Source organism: Polyodon spathula, chromosome 21 (genome assembly GCF_017654505.1).
Source record: "Polyodon spathula isolate WHYD16114869_AA chromosome 21, ASM1765450v1, whole genome shotgun sequence".
Lineage (NCBI taxonomy): Eukaryota > Metazoa > Chordata > Actinopteri > Acipenseriformes > Polyodontidae > Polyodon > Polyodon spathula.
The window spans coordinates 10,163,387-10,183,429 of NC_054554.1; the positions used below are offsets into that span (position 1 = coordinate 10,163,387).

At 36.2% G+C, this 20,043-nt stretch overlaps 1 protein-coding gene across 2 annotated transcripts in view; it reads right to left on the minus strand.

Moving 5' to 3' along the window:
* Positions 1-704: 704 nt before the first annotated feature.
* LOC121295981 (1-phosphatidylinositol 4,5-bisphosphate phosphodiesterase gamma-2-like) overlaps positions 705-20,043 on the minus strand; it is a 47,423-nt gene continuing 28,084 nt past the window's right edge. Inside the window, exons 17-33 of one of the 2 annotated variants that reach the window (XM_041221091.1) lie at positions 19,725-19,903; positions 18,783-18,977; positions 14,938-15,057; positions 14,193-14,373; positions 13,062-13,130; positions 12,262-12,371; positions 11,680-11,776; positions 10,349-10,415; positions 9,220-9,380; positions 8,242-8,344; positions 7,613-7,822; positions 7,099-7,238; positions 6,736-6,850; positions 6,105-6,272; positions 5,733-5,821; positions 5,086-5,276; positions 705-1,208 (exon numbers count right to left, since the gene is read on the minus strand). In XM_041221091.1, the coding sequence (XP_041077025.1) occupies positions 1,166-1,208; positions 5,086-5,276; positions 5,733-5,821; positions 6,105-6,272; positions 6,736-6,850; positions 7,099-7,238; positions 7,613-7,822; positions 8,242-8,344; positions 9,220-9,380; positions 10,349-10,415; positions 11,680-11,776; positions 12,262-12,371; positions 13,062-13,130; positions 14,193-14,373; positions 14,938-15,057; positions 18,783-18,977; positions 19,725-19,903 (2,238 nt within the window). In that variant the 3' untranslated portion in view covers positions 705-1,165. Of the gene's footprint in view, positions 1,209-5,085; positions 5,277-5,732; positions 5,822-6,104; positions 6,273-6,735; positions 6,851-7,098; positions 7,239-7,612; positions 7,823-8,241; positions 8,345-9,219; positions 9,381-10,348; positions 10,416-11,679; positions 11,777-12,261; positions 12,372-13,061; positions 13,131-14,192; positions 14,374-14,937; positions 15,058-18,782; positions 18,978-19,724; positions 19,904-20,043 lie in introns of those variants that run through there. The other variant, XM_041221092.1, reaches the window with a different exon arrangement.

The following is a 20,043-nucleotide window of genomic DNA, read 5'->3' on the forward strand; positions in this document are numbered from 1 at the left end:
TTGCAAAGGTAACATAATGCATTTCTTGTAAACATTACAGGATGTTATGTAAAACTTGGACATGTACTTCTACTGAGTTTTGGAGAATATAAGCAAACATTCAAAACTGAACTCAGTTTATCTTTAACCAGGTTATATTAAACCACCAGGAAAGTATATCAAATTGGCAGTTTTTACTTTTTGAATTCTGTGACAAAAGTTATTTTCAACATATATTTAAAATTGACAGTATAAAATACCAGTTAAAAAGCATTTCAATTAGATGGCACTCATTTCGTTTGGTGCAGTCTCATAATTTTCCACTTCAATGCAATGAGGAAGCAGCAGAAAGTTGCACCATTGGTTTTGAACCAGGCCTCAAACACACAGACTCAACAGTAATAAAGTTAATCTAAATGCCACTTCATTCATGCAGAGCACACCCTTTGAAGCAACAAGAAAACAAACACAACACAAAATTAATTTATACTATATTATAGTTTTAAAACTGGTTATTGCTTCACAGGTAATAATTTTATTTTTTTCTAAACAGCATTGGCATGTGGATAGAAGGCACAGTGGACAAATACAATCTTGTCATATATCATATACATATATATATATATATATATCATATATATATATATATATATATATATATATATATATATATATATATATATATAATTTTCTTTTTGCAACATGATAAGCACCCAATTGCAAAGTATGAAATTGTGGAGGACCGTATACCTTTCTAATTGTAAAAAGATGCACAGATGTGCAGCGCACACTACCAGAATGAAATGCTAAATTATCTGCATTCCACATAATTTTTTGTCCTGTAACACCCCACCCCCCCATAAAAAATAACCACAAATATCCACTCTGGATAGTCCAGAGCTCTCACGAAATAATAGCTAGCAGTTACAACCCAATGATTACTAACTGGCCACACTGAACAGTATTATCACTGCACCGCATTGCAACAATATAATCACTGAACACAGGGTTTCTTTTGCTCCCATGTGTAGTCCTATTGGGATAGAGAAGAGGGAAATGTCTTCTTTTCACTGTCCATTACAGAAGAGACTATGATTAAAGCACAAGGCTTGTCTTTAGGTGTTGAAACCACCAGGAACATGAAATTGCAAAGACTTATCAGGCTTTTGTTTTAAATAGAAGCTCTTCATGAGTAAAACTTGCTGTTATTGATTTTCTTCTCCTTCATCCTAAAACAAAAAAGAAAAAATAAACAATACTCCAATAAAGCCCCTTATCAGCAAGTCATTACAAACGTTAGTGTCTTAGATTTAGCAATGTGTTGCATTTTCACAAAAAACTGGAAAACTAGCTATTACTAGCCTGAGGCATTTTGAGTATTTAGAAGTTATTTCTATAACATCAACACCAAGAATATCCTTCAGCAAGTTTTGTGGCAATTGGACAAGCAGTTTTCTAAATAGGCAATAAGGCAAAACTCTAAAATGTAAGCCTGATTGCACTACATTCCCTGGCTGGGATATGCACCCCTGACTGGGATAAGTGCATGCACACTTTAAAAAAAAAACATTTCTGCACAATAAATCTTGTAAGTACCCTGGATGGTCTTATTCACAAATATAAAATCTCTTGCAATTTGTCCGTATTAGATTTTTGCATTGTTTAATATAATATATGATACATAAGACTCATATTACAGTACTTTCAGAATGTTCTTCTTACTGTACTTAGACTCCCTTAGGTTGCACTTTAAAAAATATATTATTACATCCTGTATTTAATGTCTGCTGCTCTATTTGTGTATGTACAGTTTGGAACTCCTTGCACTATATTTTAAAACTGATTGGATTTTTTTTTTTTTAAATCTATTTATTAATGTTGTAAAATGACACTTATATGCAATGGATTGACCCTGCAACAGCACTTCCTTTCATCTGAAACTGCACACTTCACAAAGACAGACAGACAGAGCCATTCATATTCTGAATTTGTGCTAAGAGTGTCTGTGGCAGAGCAAAGCTCTGCCCTTTTAAATTGGCAGGGATGGGGTTAACTTCCCCTACCTGCCTGGGTTTATTATGTTCAGGTGGCTGGGGTTCATTAGTTGATTAGGTTGATTAACGATCAATCAGCGCCCAGCCACCTGATATAAAAGGAGGCCTCAGCTTCTCATTTGGGGAGAGGGAGCTGAGGAAGCAGGTTGGTGTTTGTTTTGTGGTTTTTGAATTTTCTAAATCCAGTGAAGGCATTGCCCAGCCTGGAAACTTTATTTTTGTGAGTTTTGTTTTTGTTTTATTTGTGTTTGAGTATCTGTTATTTTGCCCTTGTGCACTTTATTTTTGTTTATTTATAATAAAATAGTTGTTTTTTTTTTTCAAAAAAAGAATAAATACTGCTCTGAGCCTCTAGGTGGCGCTATCCCACTTCTGACACCAAATGTGGCAGGCTGGCGAGTGGATAGAGGCCCAGAGACAGACTGCAGTTCAAAAAAAATAACTATTTTATTATAAATAAACAAAAATAAAGTGCACAAGGGCAAAATAACAGATACTCAAACACAAATAAAACAAAAACAAAACTCACAAAAATAAAGTTTCCAGGCTGGGCAATGCCTTCACTGGATTTAGAAAATTCAAAAACCACAAAACAAACACCAACCTGCTTCCTCAGCTCCCTCTCCCCAAATGAGAAGCTGAGGCCTCCTTTTATATCAGGTGGCTGGGCGCTGATTGATCGTTAATCAACCTAATCAACTAATGAACCCCAGCCACCTGAACATAATAAACCCAGGCAGGTAGGGGAAGTTAACCCCATCCCTGCCAATTTAAAAGGGCAGAGCTTTGCTCTGCCACAGTGTCCTATTCATCACAGCTGGATAAGCGGTTCTCAAGACTGAAGTAGATATATACGGGTGGCATACAAACACACAGGTGCCACAACTGGACATGTGGTTCTCTAGATAAATACACACACCCCTTGTTATATTGGCCCTCGCTATACTGCGGATTTGGACATAGAGCGGCCCTGGAGTTAGCTCCCCATTTTTATTGTCTAACTTTGTATGCCTTAGTTGCCATATACATAGGCACTTAGAATTACTGTTTGCTTTATTTCTTACTGAACATCACAAACAAAAATATACTAAACAAAGCATTAAAATCGTACTGTTAGCATTCCACACGCATTACACAATAACACAAAGCAAATTAAATATCTACTTGCTGAAGTGGGTGCTCATGTATGGCAGCAATGCACTAGCAAAAGTCACAGGGCTGTGACGTCAGCTCCCTAGCAACAAGCCTCCTATGTTGAGAGTGGATTCTTTCAATGCAGTGGGTTTGTGTATTTGAGAAAGGCGTGGAAGACTCATGAAATTAACTGGAGACTGAAGTTGATTAGAAGCAATTACCCTCCACTGTACGAATTAAAACGACGTGCTGCTTTTTATACGAAAAATGAGAAAAAGCTGGTTATACTGGACACTGACGCCCCTGATAAAACGAGAGAGTGGTTGTCCAGTATTTGTTAGCCTGTTTGTTTTTCTATGGGTCTCTCGCTATATCATTGCCCTCGATATATAGCGGGGTTTAGATTGGACCCCGACACACGTGATATATTGAGTGGTGTATAAAAAAATCTAAATATGTCATGCAAAACTACAAAGTGTGACATACTTAAAAGTAGGTACTGTACCAATACCCACCTGCACCTTATATGCATACTACATTCTGCTAATGCCAGGATACTAACTTTAACACTATTACATGAAGCCTTACTGGCATTTGAATTCACAAATTACCGGCATTCAAGATATTTCTATTTATATTTCTTGTTTATAAAAAAGTAGCTTTACACTACTGATGTGGAAAAACCATTGACCACAGAGCAATGACACACCACATGATAAGAAACCAAAATGAGGCTCCAAACGATGACTAACTAGATTCTACGGCAACCATTTGGGCCACAAATGAATCTGCACCTCACACTTATAGAGGCAACTGACAGAAATATATGGCCTAATTGAAAGCAACATCTTTACACAAAGTTGGTCGTTAGTAATTTTGCAACATTAACAATTTACTTTTCCTGTCACTAAAAATGGTGCAAATTATACATTTTTGTAAAGACCTTGAGAAATTAGGCCACATATCAGGCTTATTGTGTGGAATGACCAAACATGATGCAACAGTAGTGAAGTTAGAAGTCATCATATAAAATTAGAAGATGACACATTTTTCTGTTGTGCCTATAACTTGTTAATATATACTTTAAAATAGATTTACTTTTAAAGTGAAAACAAATATAATGCAACTCAAATATCTATCTATATATATCTGGATTAATAATATCTGTTTTAAAAGAAAATCTCTAATTTACTCATGACTTATTTTTATGGCATGTGCTGCTATGTATAGGAGTGTGACAAAATTGATCTGTCTTTACTAATAGACAGTTGATACACACCCTTTAAAAATAAAAGTGTATATTTTAGTGTGTTTACTTTATTAGTATGTTATAACAATATAATTTAAGGGCTACAATTTTAAATAAATCTACTTGTGTATATATAACGTTTAATTGCTAAGGGAGGTCAGTGGTCACTGGGCTGGTAAAAGATGGACGCTGCTATGAAGTGGAAGTACCTGACAATGTGAAAAACAAGCTAACCTATTCAGCTCCAGGGTAGAGTTCTTTCTTTGTTTTTATATTTGAAAATATACCAGAACAACAACTATTTATATTCTAAACCACGATACAAATGTACGATCTTTTTTTACTCACTTTATCTGGATTTTATTTGTAATAATACTGCACTTTATTGAATGTTCCAGAGGTATGTTAAAATCGCTGTATTTCTGCTTGAAAACTGTCCTCAATTTTGTACCAGCTCAGTTCATGTATCTAGTCTAATGGAATTCAACTTTTTAGCAAAAACCCTTAAAACTGAATACTGCTTGTGAGTGATTTACTACTGCTCTGTGCTTAAAACTGCCACAGGAAGTAACTAACATTGGTGCATCAGACTTGATGATACTTGTATTTGCGCTGATAAACTGTGGACAAGGGCGCTCAGCTCAGGAGGGTTTAGGTGTGTCACCTTACTTCTGTTTACAAGTGTCCTGGATCTTAAGTAGCTGGATCTCATTGGTGCTGAACTCTTTCATTAGGTCGTCACGGTTGTAGGGCCCCCTGGATAAGTTCTGGTGGGTGTCATACAAAAACATCTCGTTGGACAGCACTGCCTGCCGCTTGCGGAGTTGAGCGGAAGAGGAATAGAGCTCCTCTTCTGCTTTCTGTGGGGAGCAAATAAAAAAAAGGGCTTCAAAATACCGAATTTACATTAGTACTTGAGAGCCAGATGACTTCCTCAGCAATAAGAATTTGAACCTACAGGAAGGAACTACAACAACCTATTTTACTCTGTTTGACTTTATATATTTAGTTGTGGTTTTAGATGGGGTGTGCACAGTACCCACAACCTGCACTCATATGGATTACCCACAGTAGTCACATTCTTGAGGCTTCAGTCTTTTATGTGACAAAGTTTTCAGCTTTGTTAACAGGAGCTGGACGAGCTTAGATGGGCCGAATGGCCTGCTGCTGTTTGTAAATTGTGTTCTTATGTACTTGTGACATGGGTTACACTAGACGAGTTGTAAAAATGCATTTCTGACAATGGTTTTCAATCGGACAGAAAACGTTGGTCATTTTGACACTCCCCCGTGAGCAATTATTATGCAGAACGTTACCTCAACTTGATTTATATCGATGAAGACCAATAGAGAGGCAAGCTCAATATCCTCGCTGAATCCATTTTTCAAAGGAACTGATCTATAGCCTGTAAATGCAAAACTTACCATGAACATCTTCCATAAAGGACATAAGGACATGTACAGTTCTAGCAGCGATTTAGGTGTCATTGTAAGGCAACACAGAATCTTAAAATAGCGTTTTCCATTTTTGTAGGTTCCATCTGTCAGTCATCGCTATGTGAGGCTGCAACGGCAGCTCAGTGTATTCATTTTAAATGCGTTACGAATACGGCAACACGTCCTACATAATAAATGGAAGTGCACGTATGACTTTTTTTGTTAGCTTCAAGCACTCTAGTTAAACCTTACCTGTCTTGATGCCTTTGACAGGGAAAGTGGCATGAGCCAGAAAATTGGGGTCACTAAACATGTCCTCCTCATGCACCACAAAACGGAGAAATGCCAGCTCAGGTTCACACACCATGAACTGTACTGGCTCCGGTGGGGCTGGCCAGACTGGGTTCAGTCCATTGTCACCTGAAGGTTTGAGAAGAGATTGTAAACCCCAGAAGAACAGGGACTTTTCGATGACAGCATGAATAAGTTCAAAAGTGATCATAGAAACAGCTTCCTAATATGCTAACAGTGTGGCACTTCAGAATTTCCTGCCCTATCAATGATAGAAATAATGACATTATAACAGTATTTGCTATATTTAATAAAGATCAAATCATTTTTTACATAAGGGGCACATTACAGCTGTGAAAAAAAAAAAAAAAAAAACTTGCATGCCCATATCTGAGAACTCAGTTATGTATGAGGTTTAATACAGTGCTCCCTCTATTAAAAAAAACCTGAAAGTTCACATTCTTTGTTCATGGTCATGTTGACAGTTAATTTTCATATATTTATAATACGACCTCTTGATATTGTCAAATTAGAGAAGGCAGTAAAAGACTTCAGTGCAGAAATGCAGTGTCTTTATCCTGGTGGTACTTACTTTTCACAAGTGTTTTGAATTTGTTTTCTTCTGAATTAATTCCGCACAGTTCTACTTCCACAAAAGGACTGGCAATGCTCCTTCCTTGTCTGGGCAGGTGCCGGGCACCAATAACCTTCCAAGAAATATTTTAAAAGAATTACAATACAATACAGGTCCTTCTGACATCTCATTTAAAATAAGAAATGGTAATAAGGGGTGTGTGTTTTGAGGAAGCAAAATTATCACCGCTTAGCTTCATTTAAGTGCCCTTTGTTAGTATAAATGAAACCTGATTTCAGCTGAGCGCCAATCTCTAAAAGGCCCTTCACATACAGTACTTTACAAAGGTTTGGGTTTTATGGTACAGTGACAGATTCTTACTCGTATTGTTATGATCTGACTAACAGCATTCTTCTCCTGATACGGGTCATAGTACTCGCTTCTTATTAATTCTGGCTGCAGCACATAGCCACTTCTTCCATTCTGACTAAACAAGGCATGGTTTAACTGCATACATTTATCTAGGAAGAAAGAAAACAAAATTAGTTATTGCATAAGTAAATACTTTAATAAAAGACTTTCCCTTTAAGAGCAATTTTTAATTTTTTAAAATTGGTTTCAGTATGTTGATAACGAAAGAGGTTATTTAAATAAAGATCTATTTCTGGGGTATTCTTTTGTATTATTTGGCAACATTTGAATATAAACAGTATACTTTTTATATTTGATTCACAGCACATGAGCTTATGACTGAATATGTTAATAAAATATACTGTTAACATCATTTTTACAAAAGTGAATGCTTTAGAAAAACATGGGTTTTGCTTTATACACATGACTATGCAGTAGTAGGGGTCTAAATATTCTGAACAAAGTTTCTTATCCCATTCCTTACCTGGTGTCTGGAAGTTAAGAGCCACCATGTGACATCCACACATCCAGAGAGAGTACGGGTCATAGTTTGAGGAGTCCACTCTTTGACCTTTGGGGTAAATTCTGCTCAGTGCCTTGTGGTTGTACCTGAGAAAGTCCTTTGCCTTTTGTCCCTTTGCATTGGGGACCTTATTTTCCACAAAGGATCTTATCTCCCTGTAATCGTATCTCGCTGTAAAGACGATAAGACAACTATAAGAGAACAAAACAAATGTATTCCCGACTTAGAAAACAAAGCAATAAGAGGACTTGCATCACTTACATACAATAGTGTAGTGCTAGCACGCTTTGCTTTTGTATAGTTTGTGGTTTTCTATCTTTTATGCAAAACACTCTAACAAAAGTAATAACAGATGTAACTTCAGTTGTCAGTCTATTTTTTGTTTTGTTAAAAATATTTTCACTGGGTTATTTCTGTTTTAAATCTTTGAGCTTGTTTGGTGACTTCATGTGTGTAGTCCAAAGTCACTCCAAAGGTAGAAGCTGACCTATATCGTTGTATTTGAAATATAATACAAAGAAGCTGATTTTGGTTTGCACTTTAAATTACTACTGCTATTATAAAATGCAATGGTAATTCTCAAAGCTTACTAAAGTTATCCTTGTCTTTGCTCCTTGGTTGACAGTAGATTACAAGGTCAGATATTTCAACTGCAACATCACTCTTCTTCTCACACTGTTTCTTCTGGCTAATCTGCATTAGGGAAATGTAACATCAACTAGTTATTAACCCTTGGTTTTACAAATCTGTCTAGTGATTTGTTAAAATGCCATCATGTGACAGATTGTAGTAAAAAAAAAAAATTTGTTGCAGAAACGTTTTTACCTCAGCTTTCAAAACACAAGCTTCAACAAATTCGAAATGAAAAAGAAGCTAATAACACAAAAGTAACAAAAACATCAAGCACCAGCAATACGCAGATTGAGAGAAAGCAAAAAGAAATACGGGCTTCAAGAGCTGAACCACCTTCTGCAATAGTTCTACGATGTGAAACCAAACGGAGATAAAAGCTGTCTTAAGGTTTAGTAAAACATTTATGAACTGTATATCCTGTGTTTCATGGGGGGGAAAAAATTGTCCATTTGTGTTGGAACAGTGTCATCCAGGGGACAATGTTGTCTTCAACATTTTCCACTTTACCTCATCTCCAGTCCATATTTGTATTTAGGAAACTGGCTTCATTACCTATTTGTTCCACAAGAAGCAGACGTGTTTCTCGATCACTTATTGCAGATGGTTTTCTAAATCTGGTGGGCTCTAGCAAGCACAGTGATAGAGAAAGGCAGATATTCTGAATACCCTTACATTCAGAATAATGTTTAGGTGAAATATTACACTAATAAGACGCAAGCTACGTATTCCATAAATCGTACATGTGATATTTGCAAACTGCTTACCTTTCTATGCTGTGCACATACATGAGATACTTATTCACAATAGTGAGTATTCAGAATACTGACAGAATATTATCCTGTATGTAACATTATCCTTTTAAACATTTAGGAGATCAGGTCCAACGTCAGCAATTTGGAGATTGCAGTGAGAGCAACACACCACGAATACAACACCTTATACTGCTTGCTCTTTTCCTTCTGTGTAATGTCCCACACAATCTTGTACCACTCAAACTGCTCCTCCACTGTTTCTGTGGCAAAGTCAATGGCCAGGGCTTTCGACTCGTTAGGTTGTAGAGTGAATGCAAACGGCATGCCATTCTTCATTTGCTTTGCTATTTATAAAACAATTGTACAAACATTAGTCATTTTCAGTCAGTTCACTTGGTGATGCAACTGTGTTCCAACTGTGTTCCAATTTTAACATTTTAAAATGCTTATTCTGCAATTTAAAATTATCTTTGTATGGTTGTTTTCCACTCTCAGTTGTTTCTTTGACATCTCTAGCAATAACTGCAACAGATACACAATGGTCCATATTTAATCAAAATGATGGTGGCTCCATAGCCATTATAAACAGTAGCTATAGCTGCGCCATGAACTTTGATTTCATTCAGGAGATACAATCTCTGACACAGCGTGGTGAAGATCTGGCTGGTAACAAAATGTCAAAGATTTTTTATCTTTTCTTTTAAAAAGTAAAAAATAAAGTAAATTAAAAACCTTAACCAGCATTTCTCTGAAATTATATATATATATATATGAGACTGAGTTTGAGCTGGCAGGCCAAGGTTTTTAAAAGAAAGGTCATTTTATCAATAAAGAACATGCATTTCCTTTTATATTAAAGAAACAGCAATATACTTCCAGGTACTAACAATCTGTATTTCATGTTAGGGGTAGCACTAAGTAGTCGACTAAAACAAGTCTGATCGCACACTTCGATTTCAAAGCAGCAGCAGCTACATAGCAAGGATTTGTGTGTTTAAAAGTGTACTGCAGCAAACTAGCGTTGCCTCTATTTTAGTTGCATTCAGCTGTTAGAATTAAATGGAAAGTGTGAAGTGTACGGCTTCAGATCAATGGAAATGCAGTTGTGGTTGCAATCCTTTAAATAAAAATTATATTCTAGAAGCTACGTTTTACATAATTGTACATACACAAAATAAAGAATGAGGCATTATCAAATACAAGATGATTCCTATTTTTTTGTCTTGACTATTTGACTTAAGTAGTCACTCTATGCCTATTGTGTCTATTACTTTGTTATAGCCAGTATCCCCAGACAAAAATGTATCCTTACAAACAGTGCACTTTGAAAGGTCCACTATTCCTTTACACAGCTCTCCAAGTGGATTATCCTCTATTATCTGTAAAAAAGAAGAAAGAAATAGATTTAGAAGAATATAGTTTGAAGTGAGTTGTACCTAGGTCACAGGGTTAAGTTCGAGGCAACTTGTAATGTGAAATATATTCAGTGTAAACATCAAATGACTGGGAGGTGAGTCCAACAGGCGTACGACAAAATAGAAACATTTTATTATTTCGACAACGACACAAAAACGTACCTTCATTTAACGTAGCTATAACTAGCAAAATAATTTCACTACTCTAATATGTATTACCATCACTTTGTAGATCTCACATTTTCTGACCATGTTTTTTGTTAAACAAATATTTGATTTTGAATGGTATTTTTTTCATAGCATTTCTAAACTATGAAATTAGCAAATGTACAGCATCTCACACTGTTTTCCATGCTGTAGTTCCAACTAAAGCACATGCAAGCTGGAATTTGAGTCTTTGCAGGGAAATCAATTCAGAAGATTACATTTTTTTTAGACAATGACTCTGCCTGACCGCATTTTTTAATGATATATTTCTCCAGAATAATTTGCCGTTTATTTTCTTTAAAAGAAGAACTCAAACACACAGTACCCATTACTGCTTTGCCTAGGACTGACATGTTTTCAATGCTAACTTAATTCCTTCAAATTGATCAACTTTGCGAAAGTTGACTGGAAGTACAGCACTGAAGTACTGTATCTACAAGGAACGTTCAACAAATTTACTTTAACCAGCTTCAAATTAAAAAATCTAAAATCACCTTTACCATCATGTGTGCCTTTTCACATAGGAAAATCCAAGACCAACAAAGCTATACCAATACATACATACATACATACATACATACATACATAATATATATATATATATATATATATATATATATATATATATATATATATATATATATATATATATATATGTATATATATATATATATATATATATATATATATATATATATATATATATATATATATATATATATATATATATTAGATAAGAAGAATAATTGTTAGAACCACGTACTTTAAATTAAATAGCCCAGTTCAAAAGATATACAATATTGCTCCCATCTTACATCACAAGTCAGAGCTGTTAAGAGTCTCACTGAGGAATAAACACACTGAAAATCTGAAGTTGCCAGGTGAAACGGTTTAAGGGAAGCAGCAGTAAGGATCTGAAAATTTAATCCCTCACAAAGACGCTTGATAACATAAAATCTTGTAGTGGGAAAAGAGTAATTTTACAAAACATTTCACTCTTGATTTTTTGTATATGAATTACCGGGTTGACAGGATTCTCTTTCTTCTCAGCGGATACCTCCTCCACATAGTTTGCTGGGAAGTAGTACTGAACTTTCCCTCCATAGTCTCCTTTCCACCTGCACGGACAGCGAAAGGGATTTGCAATCAGTTTTAAAGCTAGACCGTGCTGGGACTGGGAGAAAAATAAGGTATAACCACGAATGCAGATGAGCACGGGTGACAATCGAATGAGAATAATGAATACGTGGATCCACTGAATTCTCAGGGTGCACCATCCTGCCACCTAGAAGAATGAAGACGCTAATTCCAGGATTGCAGCCAGAGATGTTAACAATGCCACCCAGCTTTGGGATAAACTGGAGTAGACCAAAGCAGCTCATAATTCCAAAGAAAGTACTGTAAGTTATTTCAAGTGATTCAGGTAGATAGGGATGTCCAATTGTTATAGACAAGATACTGGCTCTTTAAATATGTGTTTCATTAACTGCACATTTCAGAGCTATGTAGCTAATGCAAGTGCAAAACAGATTAACTTTCAGCTACAACTACTTTAACACATAAACCATACAAATGTGTTGCTGACAGTGAAATGGCTTCTTACCAGTCATTGCTCTCTTTGACTACATTGTGAATAAAGGCTCCTTTACAGAAATTCAGCTCATCATCTCGTTTTGGTCTATAGTCATAGAGTGCTTTCACTGTGCTTTGAGGCTATGAGAAAAGGAAAAAGAACCATTCACTTTCAATAATACTTGTGTTTCTTTCAGTCTTGTATTGAAAATAATCAGAAGACAGAAAAGTCCAATCAGTAGGTCAGCAACATGTTTCACCCAGACAGAATCAGAGCTATCTATCAGTATGACATCCTTAATTGACAACAACACAAAGCTACAAATTAACTGTCAGCATGCTAAATGCATGCTGTATGCTTTAAAACAATTATAAATCTTTTTTTTAGACTATGCAATTAGAAATTACAGTGGAGACTAACTAGCACTGAAATTATGAAGTTGCAAGCTGAAATGGTTTATGAGATATTAGTAGATTTACAAATTAATACAAGCTTTTTTCACAGGAATGCATTTTTTTAAAAAAAGCATTATAATTCACGTTCCTTTTTTCCAGAATATTATCATCAAGCACTTAATGAAAGATGTCTAACACAATGTACAGAAGATAAACTGAAAAATAAAAAGCAGACAGCGAATATTTGGACTATTCTTATATTACATAAGACAAGTATATGAATAGGTAGTTATTATTTAACACCACTGTAAACCATCTAAGATACTGAATTTGATCATTTCTTCTCTGCACATGGTAAGATTTATTCTAGAAATTAATGTACATTTGCATAGCATTTTAAACCCACTGGCTTTGTTTTTAAGAATGTTATCTTACCAATGACGGTTCTATTTCGTTAGGCTCCACATACATCTTGACATCATAGATAGCTCCAAAATCCTTATTCTGCAAACAATACCAGACGCTGTTTCACAAATGTGCCAGTACAAGCAGCTTTAATAGACACGCTACTCACTCTGTGGCAACAGAAAGGGTTTGCTCTATTTGAAGAGGATCCTGTGGTACCTGAACACTATATTAATCCCGCTGGTGTTTTCCACCATGGCTGACTTGACCCTCTTGTTAACATTACAACAATCATTAAGACAGACCCTTGAGTTTTAGAATTCTGATATATCACAGTGTTTTGTTGGATTGTTTTAACATGGCTACACTTTCCTAATCCAATACCTCATTATCCTAAAAACACTGTGATCTACACCAGAGGTGTTAACATGCAGATTGTTCTTTATTTCACATGCTTCCCAAAGCTGTCAATTCAAAATTACAGAGATCAGTATGAAGAAAAAAAGTTCACATATATTAACGGTATGGACAGAATAGCATAGAATGAGAAATGGAAACGAATAGACCAACAGACATGTCCACATATCCCCACAATGTGATACTTTCAGTAACTAATGTTAATTCCATGACAACTGGATAAATGGCTCTCCAGATACACTGAAAAAAGTGAAGCGTGTCACAAATAAATACGACCTCTTCCACTATTTTCTCTTTCCAGGGGATTTCATTCCCAGTCGGAAATAACATTAGTCTAAATATACAGCTGTAGCCGTAGCTGTATTGCATTATTATAAAACGCATTTTTGTCTTAAATGACTGAACTGAATTCTGCATGTGCATTAAAATTTAATTCTACTCAATTCTAGAAACATTCGGTACAGTTTAGTGTTTAATTTTTCTCTAAACAGTAATGTCATGCTTCTGAACATAATTACTGAACATCTCTTCCAAGGGCTCAAAAAGTGTCCTTTTTTCTGATGTCCTGACCTACTTTAGGATAACTATTGCTCTGCTTTCATTTAAGTTTAAATCAGCATTGAAAATACTCATTAACTCTTTTTTGCGGTATAGTACAGATACTGAGAACTGCCATGTGGTATGCATGTGTGGGGCACCACATTGATGGGTCGAGGTTTTTAATACTATATCAGGCTCACTTACCTCAGAGAAGCGATGCAGCAGCTCCTCAGAGACTGGGTAGCGCAGTTTTATCTTACGGTACAGGGGCTTTTTCCTGAAGTAATTTACAAGTTCCACAAGGCTCTCAAACTCAGTCGAGGATCCCAAAACAAACACGTTGCCTTCTTTCTGGATCCTGCAGTGCTTTACTTTCCCATCACCTCTGTGAGATCACAAAAAATAAAAAAAATTGTACTTTTCAAAAATGGTACTAAAGAAGGTCCTTTGCAAGTTTCACCAGAATTGAATAACCATTTTTCATTGTCTAAGTGGGACTTACCATACATGCAGTACAGTAACTGTAAACATCAGAGTGTATTAAAATTCAGCAAGCAGTTCTGTTTACTATGAGTGGCCATCAGCCTACAGGAGTCTTTTCAATAACTATCTAACATAAAACAACAATAACGAATTACACCCTCCTTCTCTGCTTCCACCTTGACGTGCCTTGTCTAGGGGGAAGGTGGCCTCAAGTGCCACTTGTCCTGCCCGCTGGCTTAGTTTTTATCTAATTCATATTGTTAGTTGATTATAGTTTTGCCAGCCATGGGCCAAATTTAAATAATGAATCATTTACAGGCATGTTTATCTGTCAATTCAATAAATCATTCATTTCATTCCATTGGTGGGTTTCTCCTTCCTGAAAAAGTTGATAAAATACATATTGGAGAAATGAAACAAAATTAACTATATATTACTTTGCACATAGGCACAAATATATATTCACCTGAATGTAATGGCAAATGAGTCAGGTTCTTCTCTTCTTCGGATCAAGAAAGCTCCATCTCGTGGGATTCTCATCAGCATGTCCTCTGCTTCTCCTCGGCTCAGGCTGTTGTAGTACCATCTGAAAGAGAAGCACACGGGTATGAACAGGGGAGGCAGCATGCCAATGGAACAGCATCTGAAAGAGGAGCACACAGGTATGAACAGGGGAGGCAGCAAGCCAATGGAACAGCATCTGAAAGAGGAGCACACGGGTATGAACAGGGGAGGCAGGAAGCCAATGGAACAGCATCTGAGAGAGGAGCACAGGGGTATGAACAGAGGAGGCAGCAAGCCAATGGAACAGCATCTGAGAGAGGAGCACACAGGTATGAACTGGGGAGGGCGCACGCCAATGGAATAGCATCTGAATGGCATCTCTGCATTATGATTTGAAAGGTCATGTCCTAATTATATTAAAAACAAGCAGTGTCAGGGAGAAACATGTTGCACGTACTGTAACACATTACTGTAATCTAATTAAATTTCAGACAGGAAACAGATTATATTTAATGTAAGGAAGAAAATGTAGTTACTTTTTGTAACATTTAAAAAAAAATGAATATATTAGTATTCATGTGTTGCCATTATTGCATTGATGAACTTAAGGTTGTGTTTTTTTAGCCATTGCTTACAATATGACATTAAAGCAGACATTTTGTGAACAAATAAATCTCTATGGCACGGCATTGTGCATTGACCCACTTTGCCACCTAGAGTTATATATATATATATATATATATATATATATATATATATATATATATATATATATATATATATATATATATATAGAAAGAAAAAGCTTTCAATATCTTTGACAATGAGGTACAGTGGTGTAAACTCCGTTTTAATCGCATGCCATTCATTTCAGATCACTTTGCTAACCTACATGGCTGTCTAGTGTGTTTAAAAGCAAAAACATGGGATTCTATTTGTTTGTTTTTTTTATCTTCAGACCAATAAAATGTTTGACTAAACGTTTCTATGAAGTAGTGAACTACATTGTAAAGGTTGTGTTCATTTTAACTGGAACACTGTAGCGTTAAAATGTGAACATTCTTTATATTAGTGAATGGGAATTTTAAATCATTCCAATAAATGTTATAAAGAGTTTTGGCAATTTTGAAAAGGTAGGTGGCAGTCAGCAATGCAGTACAATTGACTGCCAGTCTGCAGCACTGTTGGAGCAGTACAGAATGCATTGTTGTCTTTAAATGGCCCAGAAAAAGCCTGCTTAAACTATTTCCTTTATTGAGTTCTAACTGAAGGAAAACTTACAACATGAGACATGCAAGCGGTGTTTCATTTATTAAGGATCACAGTTGCATACACTTCAATAAATAAAACTACAATATTTCTGTCATTTCAGCATACAGGGTTTGTGATAGAGTCCAGACAAGTTCTCAGCAAGGGACCAACCATTCTAACCAGAGAGGTGGGGTGCAGTCCTAAAGTGTCTCCAGTACAACGCGCTCCGTCTTGATGTTAAGAGTTGATTGGTAGCTTGGCAACTGTGTGGTAAATTGGGCTGTGTGACTGTGCCATAGTGGCAGTGCTCAGTGCTTGGCAGAGGACATAATAAACAAGATAATAAAACAGTCATTATTTGAGAAGTTTTGTTGGACCTAGTATGCCGACTCCTGTGAATTTATATCAGGTGATTTAATAGTAGCTCCGTGAAAGAACAGGTTTTATTCAGATACAGCAGAAAACGTTCCACTATTCTCCTCTCTCTCCCTTTTCACATACCTACTTTCCTGACCTCACAAGTAACAGTGTCTAAGGTAATGTCGGCATGGAACTACAATGGAAAGACATCATCAGGAAAGGACAACAGGGGACGGAAGTGCATACTCCAGGATTGTGATATCCGTGCACCGAGAACTCCAGAGTGGGATACCATAGTCGGGTTGAAGTGCACAAACTGCTCACACCTGGCAATGCACATTTGCTAGTTCAGTGGTGCAAAGAGCACATGCAATGGAGAAATGTGATCTGGTCACATGAATCATCATCACCATGTTCTCGACAAATGGATGAGTGCACCAACCTAAAGAACTCTACAGCCCTTGGTTCCAACAGTGAAGGGTTCTGGTGGTTCCGTAATGTTGTGGGGTGCATTTTCCTGGCATGGTTTGGGTGCATTTTCCTGGCATGGTTTGGGTGCACTCATTCCCTTAGAAGGCAAGGTCAATGCTAATCGCTACTTAATGGTACTGAGTGATCATCTTCACCCCATGTTGCAGCATTTCTTTCCTGCTGGGGGGGGTGGGGTGGGGGAGTCTTCCAGGATGACAATGCCCCCATCCACAGAGCACGTGTGGTCACTCAATGGTTTGATAAGTATGATACTGATGTTATCCATATGTCATAGCCTTCTCAGTCACCAGATCTGAACCCAACTGAGCATTTATGGGATTCCCTGGAACAATGCCTGAGTCAGCGTTTTCCACCTCCATTTTTTTCAATTTCTTTGTCCACTACCTGTATATAGAACTGCAGGTGCATATAACCAAAAATGTACTGCAGGAAATTAACAGCTCTTCCACCATGGATATAAATAACATAAATCATAGACATAACTATTTATAATGTATACAATGTCTACCATTAACAGCATTGTCTAGTAAAGAATTGCATTAAAAATGCCATTCTGTAGGTTCAATATAACTGTTATTAGCCTAGCCAATCAGTCTCATTACTATGGAAAAGGTAGGGCAAGACTATCAACAGTCACAGTATGATTAATAAACAATTGTAGCAAAGGTTTCAATTCCGATCAAAAGTAGGTCATCATATACAGTACAGATATTACAGTACCAACATGTGTATGTACAGGTGCCTCCACAACAAAAGAACTCACACAAAACTAATACATATTTTTACATTTTTTATTAATTAAAAAAATAACAGTAAACTGTATTTGGTACATACATGAACTCTCAATATTTCTGTCTTTAAATTATAAAAAAATGCTTTTTAGTTTATGAAAAGACTAAACTAAGAATGACCTTATGTAACTGAATTGCCCTCTTCTATATTGGATTTACACAGAATGCTTCAAAAGTCAAATAACAAGTTCAGGGATAACATGAGTTTTTAAACTGCATGCCCAGTAAATAATACCTCACATGTACTGCTATGATTCCGTAGGTCTCACATTATGATAAAAGTCTATTTGATATTTGAATGTTTTTCTTTTTTGCAAAGTTGCTAAATAAACAAAATGTACTGATCACTGCTTTCAAATATTTCACTCCACAATGACATTATCCTCAGCAGACCATCCACAAAAAATCCTTTTCATGGCATTTGGCAACTACTTTTTTTTCTGGTTGTTTTACAAGTCCATCTCTATGGTCTACTGTTGCTACAGTACCTACAGTACGATGTTTATTGCTCCATGGCACTTACTTTGCCATGTTAACATTTCCAATCACTAGGTTACAGTGTAGTAATCAAAGCCCAGTGTAAGCATGGTAAAGTATGGTGATAAATGGTTACAATGGTAACATTTTGTAGGGGGATATTTTTTAAAGCTACCACATTTAAACAATAGTTTGGTAAGTCTCATAAAAATTGCAACAGTCCATTTGAGATCTCTTTTCATGCAAAGTACTGGCAGTTTAGTGGTTGTGGGATGTGTACTGCAGACCACTGTTGACTCAGTTAAGACCACAGAACTCTAGCTGTGATCTATATTTCATTTAAACACAGGTGGTTCAAGCTTAGTGTGCTGCAAAAAAACCCCACTTAACTCATTATAAATTTCTGAAATAAAACGATATGTAGTTTTGGACTCACTCTTTGGATTCATGTGGATTAGGTATGGGGACGGCATCTGTTAATCGGAGGTCAAACTCCTGACAGCGAAGCGGATTCTCCCTGTAATGTTGTATCAGACTGTACACACTGTCAAAGTGGAGGTTGTCAGTTAGGAAGTACTTAGTGTTGCCGTCTGTAGAGCGAATTCGGCAATGCTGAACTCTTCCTGCCCTCCTAAAAAACAAACAAAAACAAAACACACACAACAGAATATAAAAGGGGAAGTCACATGTATAGAATAAGAAATGGCATGGGGTCGTTTAATAAAAATTGGATAGGTTGTATTTAAGCAATCTAGGTGTTCATATCATGGTAAAGTGTGTATATATATATATATATATATATATATATATATATATATATTTTGATTTTTCCTTTTTTGAAAAACACTGTGGTACCCAAGGTGCAAGTTCACAAAGAAAAAGGCCAGTACCATACATGTGTTTTACACTTATTGAAAATTTTTCTTTTAGATAATATAGTACCTCAAAGACTGATGTCAGAAAAAAGGCGACCTGTCTTTTCGAAAACATTTTGTCGACAGATTTTGTTCATTCAAGTTTTTTTTTTTTTTTTTTTTTTTTTAAGACAACTTGTTTTTAAGGCCCAAGAAAGGTTTTAACAGAGAAATAACCAGAGCTTTTTCCATTGCCTTAATTCTATACTCTGGTGGCTGCAGTACTCTGCTGGAAGGCATAGGAATATTTCAAAATCTACAAAAGTAGTAATAATGTTTTGATAAAACATACACACACACACAGATGCACATGCATACTCCCAGCACTGGCTTTGTAAGCTTTCAGAAAATGAGGATCATTTGGAATGGGCTGTAATTTATTTTTGTCACAAAAGATAAACAGGCAGGATAAAATGAACGTGCGCCAATGTTTGCAATATTTATGAATAACGAAAAAACAATACCAAAATGATAATGTATTATCATTCATGAAAGTGTCGCTCTCCCGGACTAAGAAGGTCCCCTCCCTTCCCCCAGACTCTGCACAGAACTCCTGGAGCAGCCTCTCAGCCGTCTGTCTGCCTTCTCTCATCCTGCCGTGGAACCACTTCTCTGTGAAGTGCTGCTCAGTCTTCTTCACATTCTGAAAACACACTGCTGTTACACTCATAACACATGATATGCATTGATGAGGTTTATAAATAGGATTGTTCCTTTCATTTATTTTTTTGAGGCTCACAAAAGAAGTCATTCACCTTTTCAAGTAACTTATTTATTTTTGAG